The 17,042-nt window shown below is 43.1% G+C and overlaps 1 protein-coding gene across 1 annotated transcript; it reads left to right on the top strand.

Annotated features, from left to right (window-relative positions):
• The first annotated feature begins 2,737 nt into the window (after positions 1-2,737).
• On the top strand, positions 2,738-9,079 carry LOC117675508 (caveolin-2-like). Its single transcript, XM_034434218.3, has 3 exons — positions 2,738-3,182; positions 3,845-4,032; positions 8,788-9,079. The coding sequence occupies exons 1-3, from the start codon at positions 3,033-3,035 to the stop codon at positions 8,936-8,938; spliced, it is 489 nt and encodes a 162-aa protein (XP_034290109.2). The 5' UTR covers positions 2,738-3,032; the 3' UTR covers positions 8,939-9,079.
• The last annotated feature ends 7,963 nt before the right edge of the window (positions 9,080-17,042 follow it).

Raw genomic sequence — 17,042 nt, 5'->3', positions numbered from 1 at the left:
AAATATATTATTTTAAAATGTTCTCCTGTAGCTCTTTCTTAAAGAGTTCAGGGATTCTGCAGAATCCATTAAATACCCAATTCCTCCCATGCTGGCCTCAGGGCAGAGTTGCATGTGTACGTATTGTGTGACTGTATGAAGTGGGAATAAATTAAGCCTCTGTACCTGCTCCATTTTCACCTTATGCCAACTTCAGCCTAGTCTCACAACAGACATGGGTAGAAGATGGGGCCTTAAGCAGCCTCGAGTCACTGCCCTCATAATATTTCTACTCTTCTGAAGCCTTTCTTCAAAAGTTAATTCAATGGATGTACCGGTAGTTGAGCAAATTCAATTTACAAAGTCAAGCAAATTCAAAGCTTCAAATTAAATCACCAAATCAATCTAATTTAAAAAGTCAGTTCAGTTCAGAAAAGTTACATGGCACATGCAATCATATGAACTAATTTGGAAGCATCTGAGTCAATCTGATGCTTTGAATCAAATTACAATTGCCAAAGCAAATATGCACGTAGGACTAGAACAAAGCATGGTTTAGTTTACTTGATTTCATAACTTTGCTAGAGAGAAACAGATCCGCAGAATAGTTTAAGTCACATGGCAAAAATATTATCGTATCTTCTCTTAGTATTACTTCTTCCTCCAAGAAAAAGCAGCCTATATGCTTGCTTAGTAAGTAACAACTCAAGTCTATGTTGTGTGCAATTTCATAAATAACATTTCTATGTATTACAAGTGGGGCTGGGGCCTCTTTACACATTCCTGCAGGTAAATAAGTGTATTTATTGTCCTTATTTATTTAAAACATTATTTAGGAGTTTAAGCTGACATGGAGGTCTCCCCTTATTTTACCTTTATAACAACCACCCAGTGAGATAGGTTGTATTAAAGGGATAGTGACTGGCCCACATTGTAAGAACAAGTACAGGATCAGCATTTAGATTATAAGAAATAAACGTTTTATTCAATATAAAATGGTGGCTTTGTTAATTTCCAAACCAATGGAAAATCATGGATGAATTGTTACTGTTTAAAAGTTTATTAATGAAAGAGAGTATTTGGGGTACATTTGTGTGCAGACACATATACACAGAAAGAAAGAGAGATAAGAGATTCATAACCAATCAATTGGGAAGCTGATGTTGAGAATGCTAAAATGTTATAAATACAATGGATCAATTTTAGAAACTGAAGGTTTAGGTGTATTAATGCTTGCTGTTATGAATAACTCTGAATACATATTGTCGTACTTCGTGTTTATAATGTTATTGTCTAAATATTTCTCCTCTTTCTGAATCCCCATCTGTAAGGGGGTGAAAAATAGTTAATGGCTGATGTGTGGAATCATATATGTACGTTTACATTTATTGCAATATATACATAGATTTTGTGTGGGTAGCCCCATCCCCCCAGAAGAATGAAATATTTTGGGGGATATTAAAAAGGCAGGATAGAATATTTCCCCTAAAGGAGAAATGAAAAAATCTTAAGGGAGGCAGAAACCAGCCCGTTTCCCTGCCCCAAGCAGAAACTGAGGAGGCCAGCTTTTAGAAATGCAGATTTGGCAATCCATTCAGAAAGACTGGGTTAAGACAGAAACTCAGATAAGCAACAAACAAAAAGTTGACAAAATTAGCTCAGACAAACACCTAGCATTTGCATTTCCCCTTTTGCCTGTAGAGCCAGCCATGACCCCTACATGACCCCATAAGAATCCAGAAGGTATAAAAATCCACCCATTCTCAACTCCATTTTGTCAGCTACCCAGAACCACAATCCCTGGTGGTTCTGTTCATCAATAAATGGATCTTTCTTTCCAATCAACCTCCAGCCTCCATTTTATTTCCAGTGTCTTTCTCCCAGCTTGGAACTGAACCAGATGGATTTTCCTTCCAACACATGTGTATACACTAAAGAGCCATAACTGTCCACAGCTCCCTTGCACATGACAACATAGTTTATACATCATAGTAATATATTTGTATGTAGCTTAGCATAGGGGTCCCCAACTCCCAAGCTGCGGCCCACTACCAGGTTTTGAGCCATTCAGAACCAGGCCACGAAAGTGGTGGGTGAGTGCACGTGTGATCAGTGGACAGCCACGTGCGTGTGTGCTCCGTTTGTGTTGAAAGTGGTGTGCGTGCAAATGGAGCTGCACGCAAGTGTGCGCTTGCCCACTGCTTGCGCGAAACCATCCCCTCTTCCCCAACCCCGGCCAGGCCGCAAAGCCAGAAAGGTTGGGGAGCTCTGGCTTAGCATATTGTCTGAGCCTAAGTATTCCAGCTTTAAGCTATAATGTATGGTTTAGCACATTTTGTAAACTTGGCCAATTGTAGTTTATTTAATAAACTAAGGCTTTGCACAGTACATGAATCCAGATAACGTGCGAATTACTGTATTCCTAATTATTACTATGTATAGTAATAGTAATATTGAGCAATTTCTGCATAAAAACATCTTTTTTTTTCACTTCCGCATTACTCTGTAAATCTATGAGGAGTTCAGTGGCCATTAGATGGCGCCCCACATTGATGAAACCCATTTGGCTGCATCAGCATAATGATTGTGCCTTGGAATTCTTCTGCTCTAGTCCATGGAACCCCATCCTAATCCCAGTTGTAAGAATAGCCTGGCTTCGTGTATATTTAGCTGGCCTTCCTTCCTCCCCCCATTTCCGTCTCCCAGCAAAGGATCACTGGGACAGTGGCATATTTATAACCCTTGTCCCTATACATGTGGCTTGCCCCATAGCTGAAAATACCAGGTGGGGGTGTGCAATTGCCAAGATCCACCCTCCTTGACTGGCCTTTCCTTCCAATCTATGTTGGCTGAAGCTGAGAATAGAACTGGAGTCAGATTCCCGTATAGCAATAAAGACAGTGTGAAGAGGCACGATAGACAGACAGGGAGGATAATTTCAGAATAAAACATAGTGTTGTAAAAAAGGGAAAGTGTCACAGATTCATGTATTAGGAGGTGCTTGACAGCATCCCTGGATCCGATAGTCTGAGAAGCCTTGAGCTACTCTCAAGATGATCAGTGATAAATACTTGGTGGAGTATAAATTAGATCCAGAAGATCCTCATTTGCAAGAACCAGAAACTATGCTCCTGCAATCCACTGTCGACATACCACCCAAAATTGATCCCCGAGATCCACATGGGATCAACCAACATCTAAAGGTAAGAAGGGGAACCAAGGAATAACCATGTTTGGGCTGTCCAAGATGTAAGAACACCTCTGTAAAAAGCCATGCCATCCAGCAAGGGAACTATGTTCTCTTTAAAACCCAGTCTCCTCCCACTTTTGAAATTCAGGCTTACTTATGTTTCCCTACTTCAGCCCCAAATGTTCTGTCTTTCCTGATTGATTTCCTTATAATATGTCTCAAAGTCCATCAGTAGTCAGTCATTCTCTCTCTTCATACACACACACTTGGTCCTGCATTTATGGGGAAATCTCAGAAAGAAAGCGGAATATTAGACATAATGAACAGAGAAAGAAATGGAATGTATTAGTAATTTACCTCATTACTAGCAGTTCAGTCCAGGCTGCTAATGCTCAGGAAGAAGAGAGTCAAAGAAATTCCACCATAATGAACTTTTTAATAAATTAGGGCTGGGCTTTTGTATTGCAGTTGCCCAAATTCTCTGCTTATTCTTGCATTAAAATTCCTTAATGTCTGTGTATTTCTTGCTTCATGGGTTATCTTCTGCAGAACAGCTTGACAAGACTATGTCTACACACAGAGATAACCAGAGTCCAGGTTCTTTGCTCTGCCTAATCTAATTTAATCTATCCAGTCAGGAAGCCTTAGTAACCAGATTCCCGTTCTTCTTGATAGCTGGAATTCTCCGACATCCTTGCAGAACCTTCCTCATTCCGTACCTTTGATCGGATTTGGACCTGGAGTGACATCACCTTTGAGAGCTCCCGCCTTTGGTGCTACCGTATTATCTCACTGCTCTGTGCTGTGCCAGTCTCTTTATGCTCAGGTTTTCTCTTTGCCTGCCTGGGCTGCCTCCATATCTGGTGAGCATCTTCTTTTGGCTTTCTTTCCTAATATCACTTGAACCTACTGGAACTCCCAGCTAACTTGTACTCCTGGTTGGTTTAAAAACAAAGCAACCTCTTACTCATCAGTAGGAGAACTATCAACCATTGCAATAGGTAGTTCTCAGGTTACTTGTATCCCTATGGGTAATTATCTCTGTACAACTTTCTGGTCCATGATTACCTTGATAATAGCTTACTAAACTAATCTAATCACCTTGGTTTGGATACCTACAGGCAAACAGCAGAACTAGATGATTTCGGCTGATCTTTAAAAAAGATAAGCAGGGACAGATCTGGTGAGGACTTGAATAGGAGACTTCTAGGAATCCAATGCTTGGAACTCAAATGGGTAGCAAAAAATAAATCTCTGAAGAAGATAGTAGGAATCTACTTATAGACTGATTTAAAAATAAAAAACAAAAACCAATCTGTATATGTTGATATAATGAAGATAAATTTTTTGTAGAATTTTTATTTTGTCTAGGTTCATATAACACACCAACCAAACCATTAAATAACCTCACTAGCTGTTTATACAACACAGCAAGCCATCAATAGCCAGCCACATCTGCACTGTGTGAACCCAATGCAAAAAAGGGGCTTTGAAAGATCAGTTTCTGGCTACCACCAATCTTCCTTCTATCACATGCTACCTTAGAGGATATGAGGTGTGTCATAAATGACAAATCGCAATCACAAAGAGGAAAGTTTTGAACTTCATCTACATCATTTTTCCCTAACCCAGTCAATCAAAAGATTATGGAAGGCTGACCTACATGCCTGAAAAAAGGTGAGCAACTGACACCACATATAAGATTCTCAGCCCCCTGGAATGTGACTTTCTGGGACTCTCCACCAGCATCTCCTGGAGATCAACTTCTGCCCCATGGCACACCTGAGCCCAACTTTTCTTTTTTCCTGCATTATTATACTTCTCTGACCATATCCTTCCCACACCTCAGACCTCATACCAGCAGAGCTGACATAATAGAGCTGCCAGAGCTCGACTGCAAGATCTAGATGGCCAATAGATGCACCGGAGAAAGCCCTACTTATTGGTATCTGGATTTTTGCAGTCTAGATCTTGGTAAGAGAGAAAAGACATTTTGTATGGAAACAAGTCCCTCCTGCAGGTTGTAGGAGGGTTACAGTATGGGAGGGTTTGTAGGACTTAAATTGGCCATAGAAATTTCCACAGCATGTGGACATTGTACATTGTTTATGGGACTCCAAACCTTTTCACTCATAAGCAGACATTATAGTAGCGTTCTCATGTCTCTCTTTGGTAGCCATAAATCCCATGGAAAGCAGCAGCAGAACCCAACTATTGACTCCAGTGCCCTCTGTTGGACAGGAGAAGAACATGGGAGAAGGAATATGCCAGACTGTACAGACTTGAGAGATAGGGTACAACCTGGCAAGAAAATTACAGTACAGGTATTCATTTAGCAATTGAATACCACAATTGGAGCCACAATTTGGTTATTAAGCGAAGTTGTTGCTAAGTGAAACCAAAACTGTGCTTACAATCTTACTTCAACTTTTCTTTACAGACCTATGAAAGTCATAAATGAGAAGATTGGTTACTAAGTTACTTTTTAATCACCATTGTAACTGCAAACAATTGCTAAATGAAGTGGTTGCTAAATGAGGACTCCCCGTATCTTTTATTTGAAAATGCCACATTACATCACAAATATGGGCTGATGTCAGTGGCCACTACCAGTTGAGGAGGCCTTTAGATGATTTCTGGGGTTCTTTTTCCCTCTTCTTGCTGCCCCTGCCTACTCTCCTGTTGACTCCAAGCATGTAAGGAGTGGGATATAAGCAAGCCACTGGACCACTGGGAGGTATGCAAATAGGACTATGGGAGAACAGCAGCAGAGGTTAAGTTTGCACCACATACTAGGAGAAAAATCAGTTGGCTGGTTTATGGCTGAGTATATTGTATGAACCTAGAAATCTGGTTAAATTCAGCAAACCATGGTTCAGTTAAAGATTACTAGAGTTTGTAAATACAATGGTGAGAAAGAAAGGGAGCCACTCAGGGTGCTGAAGCAAATGAAGAGGCCCAAGATATCGCTACCCCTAAAAAACCTGTTGCCTACATCTCAGTTCTTCTGTCTCTTACTAATTCAGCAAGGACAACTCCATGCAAATTTCCACCATGGGAAACTATGTTCCTGCATGTGAGTTGAGGGACTGGAACTGAAGAAAGTCATGGAAGAACTTCTCCAAGGCATGGAGATAGTCATCCAGAGGTGCCATGTAAGAGTGAGAAATACAATTGCTTTCTTACAGAACAGTCTACTCTAAGTAGATTAAATTATGAGCAAGCAATTCTGCATTTTATCTATCTGTCCTTAAAGCTAGCTCCATTCTTTTCCCTATTGTAGGGAGGGAGGGAAGGAGAGAGAGGGGGGATAGAATTATTACTTTCAGCCCATAGGATTCCATAGCAAGACAAAGATCTCTTCGCTGAAGGTTAGGGATATAATTTACTATGTTGGCCCTGTGCATGTTGGTTGATGGGTGTTTTTGACTCTCCCGGTCTAAGGTTGAAAGTATATGGGTCTTCCTACTCCTACTCCAGGAACTTAACTATTACACTATGCTGGCATGGGCACGCACACAAATATATGTATAACATTATCTTGGATTGAATTGTGAATGCATTTGGTATAAACTTGAAATGTTTGTCACCATTTCCCTTAAGTAAAGGACTTTGTCACTGGAGGGCAGACAAGGTGTAGCCGGTGTGTAGCCGAATTAAGGCATTCTGAGGAATTAGACTATTACAAAAGAAGAAATGAGTCAGCAACACATCTAATTTCAATGTCTGCTTTGCACTTTTCCAGTATGCTTTACAATGTCAACTTCTTATGGTACTGTTGCCATAAGAATAATGCAAACATTCAGAGTATTCGGGGAAAACAGCAACTCTGAAGTTGTCACCAAAGTTAGTCAGAAAAAGAATCATAATCCTGAAACAAATGAGGACTTTAAGTAATATAAATTGAGTAATTACATGGAAGAAAATATATCTGTTTGTTCTGGATAGAAAACCTCATTGTATTCAGAAAACAGAATTTTAGAAGGAAAATTATAAACAAACCTTCTTTATGATAATGTAACAATTTCTGTAAGAAATTTCATATTCTGTAATATGAAAATCAAAAAGATTTTCAAATCAAAATAGAAAATGTTATGGTTGTGCAAAATACAAAATAAATTTAGCACTAGTACTAAATACTAGTTCTAAAATGTTATATAATGGAAAATAATGTCCAAAACAATTTAAATGGTAGGCTTAATTGATCTATTTCAGGGGTGTCAAACTCGATTGAGGGCTGCATCAGAGTTGTGTTTGACCTTGAGGGGCCAGGGTGGGCGTGGCCAAGGTGGGGTGCCACCTCGATGTCACTTGTCGGGGGTGCCTGTGGTTGCCCAAGTGCTTTGCCAGTGAAAATGAGCTCCCAAGCTCTGTTTTTGGCTACAATGGCCTCCTGCAACCCTCTGCCAGTGAAAAGCTCTGTTTTCACAGGCAGAGGCACCACGGGCTGGTCCTTCGCTGTTTCCAGGGTGGCCCTGCGGGCCAGATCCAAGCACCCCATGGGCCAGATCCAGCCTTGAGCTTGACACCCCTGATCTATTTGGTTAATTTAAGTAGTAGGAAGATAAGATGGGCCTTCTCAGGTGTCACTCTCAAGCTTGAGTATTCCTGCAAGGATGTCAGGGCCAACTCCTTCCTTGTTATCCATTTTTTAAGATTGTTTTTTAGATCCTGCCTTTATTTTTTTATAAATAACTGAAGTGGTGAATATCTAATACTCCTTCCTCCTCCTATTTTCTCTACAGCAGCCTTGTGGGTTGGGCTGAGAGAGAGGGACTGGCCTGAAGTAACCCAGCTGGCTTTCATGGCTAAGACAGGACTAGAACTCAGTGTCTCAGTTTCTAGACTACGGCTTAACCACTAGATCAGGGGTGTCAAATCCGCGATGGCACGTTGTTGTCACGTGACGTATCACAACATTTTTTACCCTTTCGCTAAACCAGGGGTAGGCATGGCCAGTGTGTAACGTATCTGGCCCATGGGCCGCAAATTTGACACCCCTGCACTAGATCAAACTAGCTCCATATTAATTGTACAAGTTCATTTATTACTTGTCTGAATTGCTCACATACCTTTAATGGAGTTTTAGAATTTTCATAATTTGGAGCATATGTCTTATTTTTGTATTGTCTTTTCATTTTCATTATAATTGTTATTAGCTACAGTGTTTCCCCGAAAATAACACCCTGTCTTATATTTTTTTGAACCCTGAAATAAGCACTTGGCCTTATTTTCGGGGAGGTCTTATTATTTTGGGGCACATGGAGCAAGACGGGGCTCCTCTTGCAGTCTTACCTGATTTCCAGCTCTGTCTCCCTAACCCTAACCAGAGGAAATGGCAGGGACCAGCTGCACATACATTTAAATATTTTCGGGGAGGGCTTATTTTCGGGGGGGGGCTTATTTTAGCACATGCTCTCAAAAGCCCTAGTGGGGTTATTATCAGGGGATGTCTTATTTTAGGGGAAACAGGGTATCTAATGCATTGCAGAAAAGCAGGATATAGATTCAGTCAAACAACTGCTTGTCTTACTGAAGTATAAATTAAGGAAGAATGAGGAAGGTTTATCTAGAAGGCCAACCTTTTTTCTCCATCCTTCTTCTTCTTCCCACAACAGGTGTGTGATGCCTTGCATCCAGCTGTGTACAATGGCCATGCCTCCAGTTCGTACCCTCTGGGCTAGCATCCTGGATGTTTTGATAGCCCCTCTTTTCACTAGCCTGGGACGCTGCTCCAGTGCCATCTACCTTACAGTAACTCAAAAGTGATACAGGGATATTCTTCCATCAAGATCCATACTGCACTGACTCCTCATTATACAACCCACTGAATACATTCAATTTCCAGAAGGACTGACCAAGGGACTTTTTTAACCAATATGGGACTTGAGTGGTGGTGGGGAATGATAGGGAAAAAGAATGGAAAGGGAGTCCTTTGGAGAATCAATGGCAGGGTAGACTCCCAAATGCTTCTTTCCCCCTTTTCTTCTCCAAACCCCTCTCCTTTGCCCAGATTTGCAAACAGGGCTTCAGAATGATGCTTTCTCTACTCTTTGCATTTGGAGACTAAAATGGGAAGGTCCTTTCCCCAAGCCCCCATGCATGTCCTTTTGTAAGGCAGAAATAGGCTATGTGGTTCCTATGGCATAAAAAATCTTTGTATACCTGGGAAGTTCTCCCTTAGCAATCACCTTATTTTGTCAACATCCCCCCCCCCCGCATTCTTCTAATTAAAAAAAAAAGTCCAATGAAAAGTGGGCAAACCAAAGCACCCCCCTTAGCATTGTCTTTATTCCTCCAGGACTCACACAGGCATTGTGAGAAAGTAAATATAGTGAGTGCTTTCAGGCCATAGCTTTCTTTGAAGTATGCCCCTTCTCTTCCCCCCCCCACCCCCAAAAGGCAAAAGCCAACAGGTACAGTAATCAATATTTTGTGAAGCTAGAGAAGGTGATTAGGAAATAGCTTCCCCAGTTTGCTCTCTGATAAAATGGTATTTTGTGCTACAGTACCCTGCCAACAATGGCAGCCATTTTGTGGCCAGCCAAAGCCTTCTCTGCTCCAAGTTCCACCATTTCTCAGAGTGTCCAGAAGATTCCTTCTAAATTCTCCCAAGATTTGACCTGTATCCAATCCTCAATTCTTATCCCTCAGTGACTCTCCAATCCATGTCACACATATCCACATTAGGAAAAGATCAGGATAGCTGATAGGCAATGGCACTCCAACTAGGCCATTCCGAATCTAATGTCCTCTTACCAGTTGTCATCCCACCATTCCGGAGGCCATTGGGTGGGGTAAATTCCACTAATGTGACATATTGTAGGAGTGGGGTTTGCAAAGGAAATGCTTCCAAACCCACAATGCCTCTGACAGAACAAATTGCCATGGAGAGATGATTCACTTCAGCCCCTCTCCTATTCGAAATAACTGGAATTAATATGTTAAATCCCCACCCCTGTAGAGTGAACAATAAACTATTGCTTAGTTTCCCTTCTGCCTGATTTGTTTTGTGGCAAACATTCATATTCCATGGCACAGAGATACCCCATTAATTGTTGCTACAATTCATCTACCACAGGCTTACATTCCTCTTTCACTGTTTTGGTTCAAACTAATGCTTTTCCTTTTCTCCTTTAGTTATTATGGGAACAGCCTATCACTTCTGGGCACTGGGCCTTGCCTTTCAGGGTGATTTGGCTTGGGCTAGTGAATCCAACAAGACCTTTCATGCATTATGTACTTTCCAGATGGACATGAGCCTTGCGTTCTTTTGGAACAGTTTGTATATAATATACTTAGTGATCTTTCAAAAGAGCAATAGATCTAAGTTTAAAACACAGAATTAGCACTCTCTTCCTGGAGGTCAATGTACTGGGAGAGTTGGCTTTTGCCAGCTGTGCAAGGTGAATGCTTTCTACAGGTAGTCCTCACTTACCAACCACTCATTCAGTGACCAAAGTTATGACAGGGCTGAAAATTGAGACCTATGACTAGTCATTGAAGTCACAGCCATTGCATTCCATGGCCAGGTGATCGTGATTCAGACGGTTGGTGACCAGCTCACATTTAAATGGTCAGAGCATTCTGCAGTTACGGGATCATCATGTAAAACCTTCACAGCTGGATTCCGACAAAATCAATGGAGAAGCCAGCAGGAAGCTGCAAGCCAGAGTCATATAACATTGCACTTAATGACTGGTGTCTGGAGGCCGTGCAGATCTGGATGGGGAGGAACAGGCTCAGGCTCAATCCATCCAAGACCGAGTGGCTGTGGTTTCTGACGTCCCAATATAGTCAGTTGACGCCATCGCTGACTATTGGGGGCAAATCCCTGGCCCCCACGGAGAGGGCTCGCAACTTGGGTGTCCCCCTGGATTCACAGCTGTCTTTAGAAGAGCACTTGACGGCCGTGACCGGGAGGATTTTTCATCAGACTACTGTAACGCTCTCTACATGGGGCTCCCCTTGAGGAGCACCTGGAGGCTCCAACTGGCGCAGAGTGCGGCCGCGCAGGTGGTTATGGGAGCAACATGACGCTCCCGTGTGACACCTCTCCTGCGCGAGCTGCACTGGCTCCCGGTGGTCTTCTGGGTGCGCTTCAAGGTTTTGGTTATCACCTTTAGAGCGCTCCATGGCTTAAGACCTGGTTATTTACGGGACCGCCTACTACCACTTTGAGTGAGGGTGCCTTTCCTGCCACCTTGAAAGAGGCGGTAGTGAGGCCCCTCCTCAAGAAGCCTTCCCTGGACCCGGCTGAATTAGCCAACTATCGTCCAGTCTCCAACCTTCGTTTTGTGGCGAAGGTTGTTGAGAGCGTGGTGGCACGACAACTTCCCCGGCACCTGGATGAAGCTATCTATCTGGACCCGTACCAGTCGGGCTTCAGGCAGGGGTACAGCACAGAAACGGCATTGGTCGCGTTGGTGGATGATCTCTGGAGGGCTCGGGACAGGGGTTGCTCCTCTGTCCTAGTCCTACTAGACCTCTCAGCGGCTTTTGATACCATCGACCATGGTATCATGCTGCAGCGGTTGAGGGGGTTAGGAATAGGGGGCACCGTTCTGCGGTGGTTCTCCTCCTTCCTCTCCGACCGCTCGCAGTTTGTGTTGGCAGGGGGACAGAGGTCGACCTCGAGACATCTCGCATGGGGAGTGCCGCAAGGGTCGGTCCTCTCGCCTCTCCAGTTCAACATTTATGTGAAGCCGCTGGGTGAGATCATCTGTGGTTTTGGGGTGAAGTGTCATCCGTGGTTTTGGGGTGAAGTGACGATACTCAGCTGTACATCTCCACCCCAGACCACCCCAATGATGCCCTTGATGTGATGTCCCGCTGCCTGGAGGCCGTGCGGGCCTGGATGGGGAGGAACAGGCTCAGACTCAACCCCTCCAAGACCGAGTGGCTGTGGCTTCCGGCGCCCCGATATAGTCAGCAGGTGCCATCGCTGACTATTGGGGGTGAATCTTTGCCCCCCACAGAGAGGGCTCGCAATCTGGGTGTCCTCCAGGACGCACAGCTGTCTTTAGAAGAGCACATGACGGCCGTGGCCAGGGGGGCCTTTTATCAGGTTCGCCTGATTCGCCAGTTGCAGCCCTTTCTGGATCGGGACGCCTTGCGCACGGTCACTCACGCCCTTGTCATCTCCCGGTTGGACTATTGTAATGCTCTCTACATGGGGCTCCCCTTGAAGAGCACTCGGAGGCTCCAACTGGTCCAGAATGCGGCCGCGCGGGTGGTTATGGGTGCAACTCGTTGTGCCCACGTGACACCCCTCCTGCGCGAGCTGCACTGGCTCCCAGTGGTCTTCCGGGTGCGATTGAAGGTGTTGGTTACCACCTTTAAAGCGCTCCATGGCATAGGACCCGGGTACCTTCGAGACCGACTTCTGCCACCAATAGCCTCCCACCGACCAGTCCGCTCCCACAGAGAGGGTCTCCTCAGGGTGCCATCGGCCAAGTTATGTCGGCTGGCGACACCCAGGGGGAGGGCCTTCTCTGTGGGAGCCCCAGCCCTGTGGAATGAACTGCCCCCGGAAATACGTAAGATCTCCGACCTCCGGGTGTTTCGCTGCGCTCTGAAGACCCTGTTGTTCCGCCAGGCCGGGCTATTAACATAACGTTTTTAAATTGGGGTATTTTAAATTTCTGGGATTTTAATTGGAGCCTAATTATTTAATGATTTTAAATTTTAATTGTTTTGTTTCTGTGTTTTTAAATAGGCTGTACACCGCCCTGAGTCCTTCAGGAGAAGGGCGGTATAGAAATAAAATTATTATTATTATTATTATTATTATTATTATTATTATTATTATTATTACCACAAACAGCCTCCCACTGGCCGGTACGCTCTCATAGAGAGGGGCTCCTCCGGGTGCCGTCAGCCAAACAATGTCGACTGGCGGCCCCCAGGGGGAGGGCCTTCTCTGTGCGGGCACCCACTATCTGGAACGAGCTCCCCCCAGAGATACGGAGGATCCTGGATCTGCACACTTTCTGCCGTGCTCTTAAGACCTTCTTATTTCAGCAAGCCGGCCTGGCCTAATTTTCTCCCCTGTTTTAAAATTCTTTTAAATCGAAATTTTAATCTGTTTTAAATTATTGGGATTTTTAATTGTCTTGGGCTAAATTATTTAATCTGGTTTTAATTATGTTTCTAACTTTTGTATCTATGTATTTTATTTTGTGCCTGTTCAACGCCCTGAGTCCTTCGGGAGTAGGGCGGTATATAAATTTAATTTTTAAAAAAATGACCCATGATGATTCCCTTAACAACTGCAGCCAGAATTGACAGGATTTACTAAGTTGGTGTGGTTGCATATCATCATGTTTAACAACTGCACCACTTAACTACAGAGTTGCCAGTCCCTATTCTGGTCAGTAAGTGACCACTATCACTACTGTTTTTATTATATGTGGGACACCCTCTTACCTATGCCAGAAGCATTTCTACTGTTCACCAGAATACTTCCAAAAACTGCTGGTTACAGCTGCAAGTTACTAGCTGCCATTCCTTTACATACAACAATTACCTACAGTATTTGAGATCTAGGATGAAACTGACCAGAATTCTGCCAATTTCCTGTTGTAGCTTAAATGACAGATCACAGATGCAGGGAAAGGGTGAGGTCTGGATGAGACATTCCTCAGTGCTCCTGGCAGCTTCTGTGCTGTGCCTGGGACCTGTCACTCGGTTGTTTCTGACTGCAGTTCTACTAAATATATACCCAACAATAGCCCGGCTGACAAATTAGGAAGAGTGGAGCGAGTTTTCCTGATATACCATATGATCTATTCTTGCTTCAGTCTGAACTCTACCTCTGCACCCCACAATTTCCCTGCCAAGCAATTGGGACATAAGTTTCCTGGACTTCCAAGATAAGTCATGTAACCATGTTGAGATACAGCTCAGTTACCCAACACAGGGCACCTTCACATCAGCAACCTATCATTCAGGCAACTTGAAAGGGGCTAAATCCCTCAGACCAGGCACCCCTCCTCTCCACACCAAGACTACACCATCACACATTAAGTAATATAATTAAGGCTAGTTATTCCATAGGCGGACAACTGTGGGAGGAAGAGGAAGTGAAGCCAGGGTAATCCTCAAATTTTTGCCCTTAGATTGTCCTGCAATACAGCTGCCAAGAATTAAACTTTACAGGTAGTCCTCGATATATGACCATTCATTCAGCTACCGCTTGACGTTATAATAGCACTGAAAAAGTGAGTTACAACTGGTCCTTGAAGTTATGACCATTGAAGTGCCCCCACTCCAATCACATGATAAAAATTCATGTACCTGGGCCGCAGGCTGCCACTTACAACTGCTGAGGCACTTCAGCTCCCCCCACTCATCTATCTTCCCCCCATCTATGGCCTTTTGGCCACTCTGCGCAGTTGCACTCCTTGGCAGCAGTGACAGGGCTGGGGCTGAAATAGAAGCTCATGGCAGCAGAATTATTTATACAAAATGAAACCTGGTACTTGCCCATTTACATGTGCCTTAGATTTAGTGACTGCCTCTGTTCTCTGCCTAGTACCAGCCAATCAGACACACACGTACACATACATCTCCATGATAAGACCACACCTTAACATGCCCCATTTCTTCTGCCTACTGCCCTGGGGATGGTACAGTTTACAGCTGCTGGTGCCCATCATGAAGGTGTCTCCTAAAGCTCTGGCTGGCAGCAAAGTAGGTCCGTGCACTCATGCAGCAGGAGTAATGTTACAGGCACATATTTCTCTTTCTCAAGCATGGCACTGGACTGGCAGGTGGCCATAGTGCTGCTGATGCCAGAGTCAGCTGCACGCGGGGGACACCCCACCCTGTGATTTTTCTCTTGCCATCCTGGCAGGGGAGTCCTGTACCTTCTCTAGAAATGACCAGTGGCTGCTAAACTTAACTACAGTACATAGGGATGTGAGTTACAGCTGTACTTATTTAAAGTGCCATTGCTTTGTTTAGTGCTGGGTGAAAACCTGTTGTTTGTGGGTGTCAGAGATTGTATCATCTCTTCACACCTAAGAGACTTTTTAATCAAATGGCAGGGCTAGGTGAGGGGAAAGGATTTGACAATTATCTGTTGTGTTTGTTTCTCACTGTACCTATTCTAAGTTAAATGAGTCTCTGTTTGAGAGTTCCTTCCCCTAACCTCTCTCTTCTACTCTCTCCCTCTTCAAGATGTATTTAAAACTTTGCCTTTTATGCATTTCTTCAAAAATCTAGCTTTTGCTTCAAATATACTGCATCTGTTAGCATTCATTTATGGCTGAACTAAGCTCATACTCCAAGATAATTATATCATGATATGTACTAGCTGTTTCTATAACAACCGACCTATCTAATTAGCACCAGTTGGTGAATATTGTTAATGCTTCTACTAACAGGGATGATTTGTGAATGACCATCCAGCAGGAATGATTGTGGCCAAAATGAGACTGTTGTTCAGTTCACGGCACACTACTCTATATTACTTCCCAGGGGAGGGGCGGAGGGGAGGGGTTTTGTCTACAACTATAGAGGCTGCATTCACACAACTTATTTCAACCGGTCATCATTTTCTTAGTTTCCATCCTATTGATTGGATTCACACAATCCACTGAAACAGAAAATTATACTAATCAATGTTAACATTAACCAAACTTGGTATGTTATATCAGTGCAGCCACAAAGTATTCACCTGACCTGACAAACAAGCTGTGTAAGCAATTAATGAATGACTGGAGGAGGAAGGGGTTAAATAACTTACCCCATCATATTCACCCAATTTTGTGAAGTTTGATTGAAGTTTAAGCCTCCCACAACTGGATGCTACACTTTCTTATGGGTCATGAGTACAATCCTTATGAAAATCTTATAGCAATGGTTGAGCTGAATAAACTTCTGCACATCCTTCCATTTTTTTAAAAAAATTCACTTGCAAGTAAGTAATAGCTAAGCAATGTCTCTTCAACTTGAACTGAATCTATTTATGAGTTCAATACCACTGAACTCACAGGGTACTTTTTAGTAATGAAGGAGAGTATTTGTAGCTCAGGGTTGAAATGAGGGTTTAGCACTGATGGTATTACCTAGTTTGAATAATGAAGCAGATGCAAGAAAACAACCATGGTCAGAGAGCCCTCAGTGTACTTTCCCCCCCATTACAACTCCCAGATAATTTTCTAAAACCAAATGCTTTTGCTATTTATTTTCAGCCTGTAGAAACTGAGCTTCTGGATAGAGATATCCCATCTTCAACTATTGTCAACAAAAGTCATTTTGACCTCCAAACAGAATCTGCCCTAGGGCTGGTGTAAAACAAGAGCCTTTTTTGGAAACAAAGCCGTAACATAGTATATATTAATAAGATATGTATTGCTGAACCTTGGTGCCTATGCTTATCTTGCCATTATCTCAAGTCACTGAATTTTGTTTGTTGCAGATTTGTGCAGGGCTTCAGAACTCCTTTGAGTAGTGACAATAGCACAGCAACACAAATAAATTCATCTCTTTGAAAAAAGGCATTTATATTCCCAATTTCACCACTCTGAAAATCTGTTTGTGTCCTTTCAAAGAACCTAATTATTTTTCCTCCAACTAGTTATTATTTTTAATGAGATGTACACAATCCAGACTGAGAAACGGGTAACCAATACATTTAAATTTCATTTCAAAAAGCTGATTTATCTACAATGTTCTATTATTATGTGCAGTGAGTTGATTTTTTTAAAACAAAGGTGAAAAGACTACCTAGACTGCTAATTATTCAGGCTAGCTAAAAAAACAACTGAGTCTTGATTGAAAGGGAGCTGTATTCTGGCTCCGATGGGGACTATTTCTATCTATGAACTGCTGTCAAGAGTTATCAAGATGGAAAAGGGAGGGGGGC

This window comes from Pantherophis guttatus, chromosome 2 (genome assembly GCF_059756535.1).
Source record: "Pantherophis guttatus breed Tessera chromosome 2, ASM5975653v1, whole genome shotgun sequence".
Lineage (NCBI taxonomy): Eukaryota > Metazoa > Chordata > Lepidosauria > Squamata > Colubridae > Pantherophis > Pantherophis guttatus.
This window is presented reverse-complemented; position numbering and strand designations above follow the sequence as displayed.

What these genes read in the sequence shown, in the direction of transcription:
- LOC117675508 (XM_034434218.3), top strand. Translation starts at nt 3,033, where the DNA reads ATGATCAGTGATAAATACTTGGTGGAGTATAAATTAGATCCAGAAGAT. An exon ending in GGATCAACCAACATCTAAAG is followed by an intron (nt 3,183 to 3,844) that starts GTAAGAAGGGGA and finishes TCTTCTTGATAG; the next exon opens with CTGGAATTCTCCGACATCCT. An exon ending in CTGGGCTGCCTCCATATCTG is followed by an intron (nt 4,033 to 8,787) that starts GTGAGCATCTTC and finishes TTCCCACAACAG; the next exon opens with GTGTGTGATGCCTTGCATCC.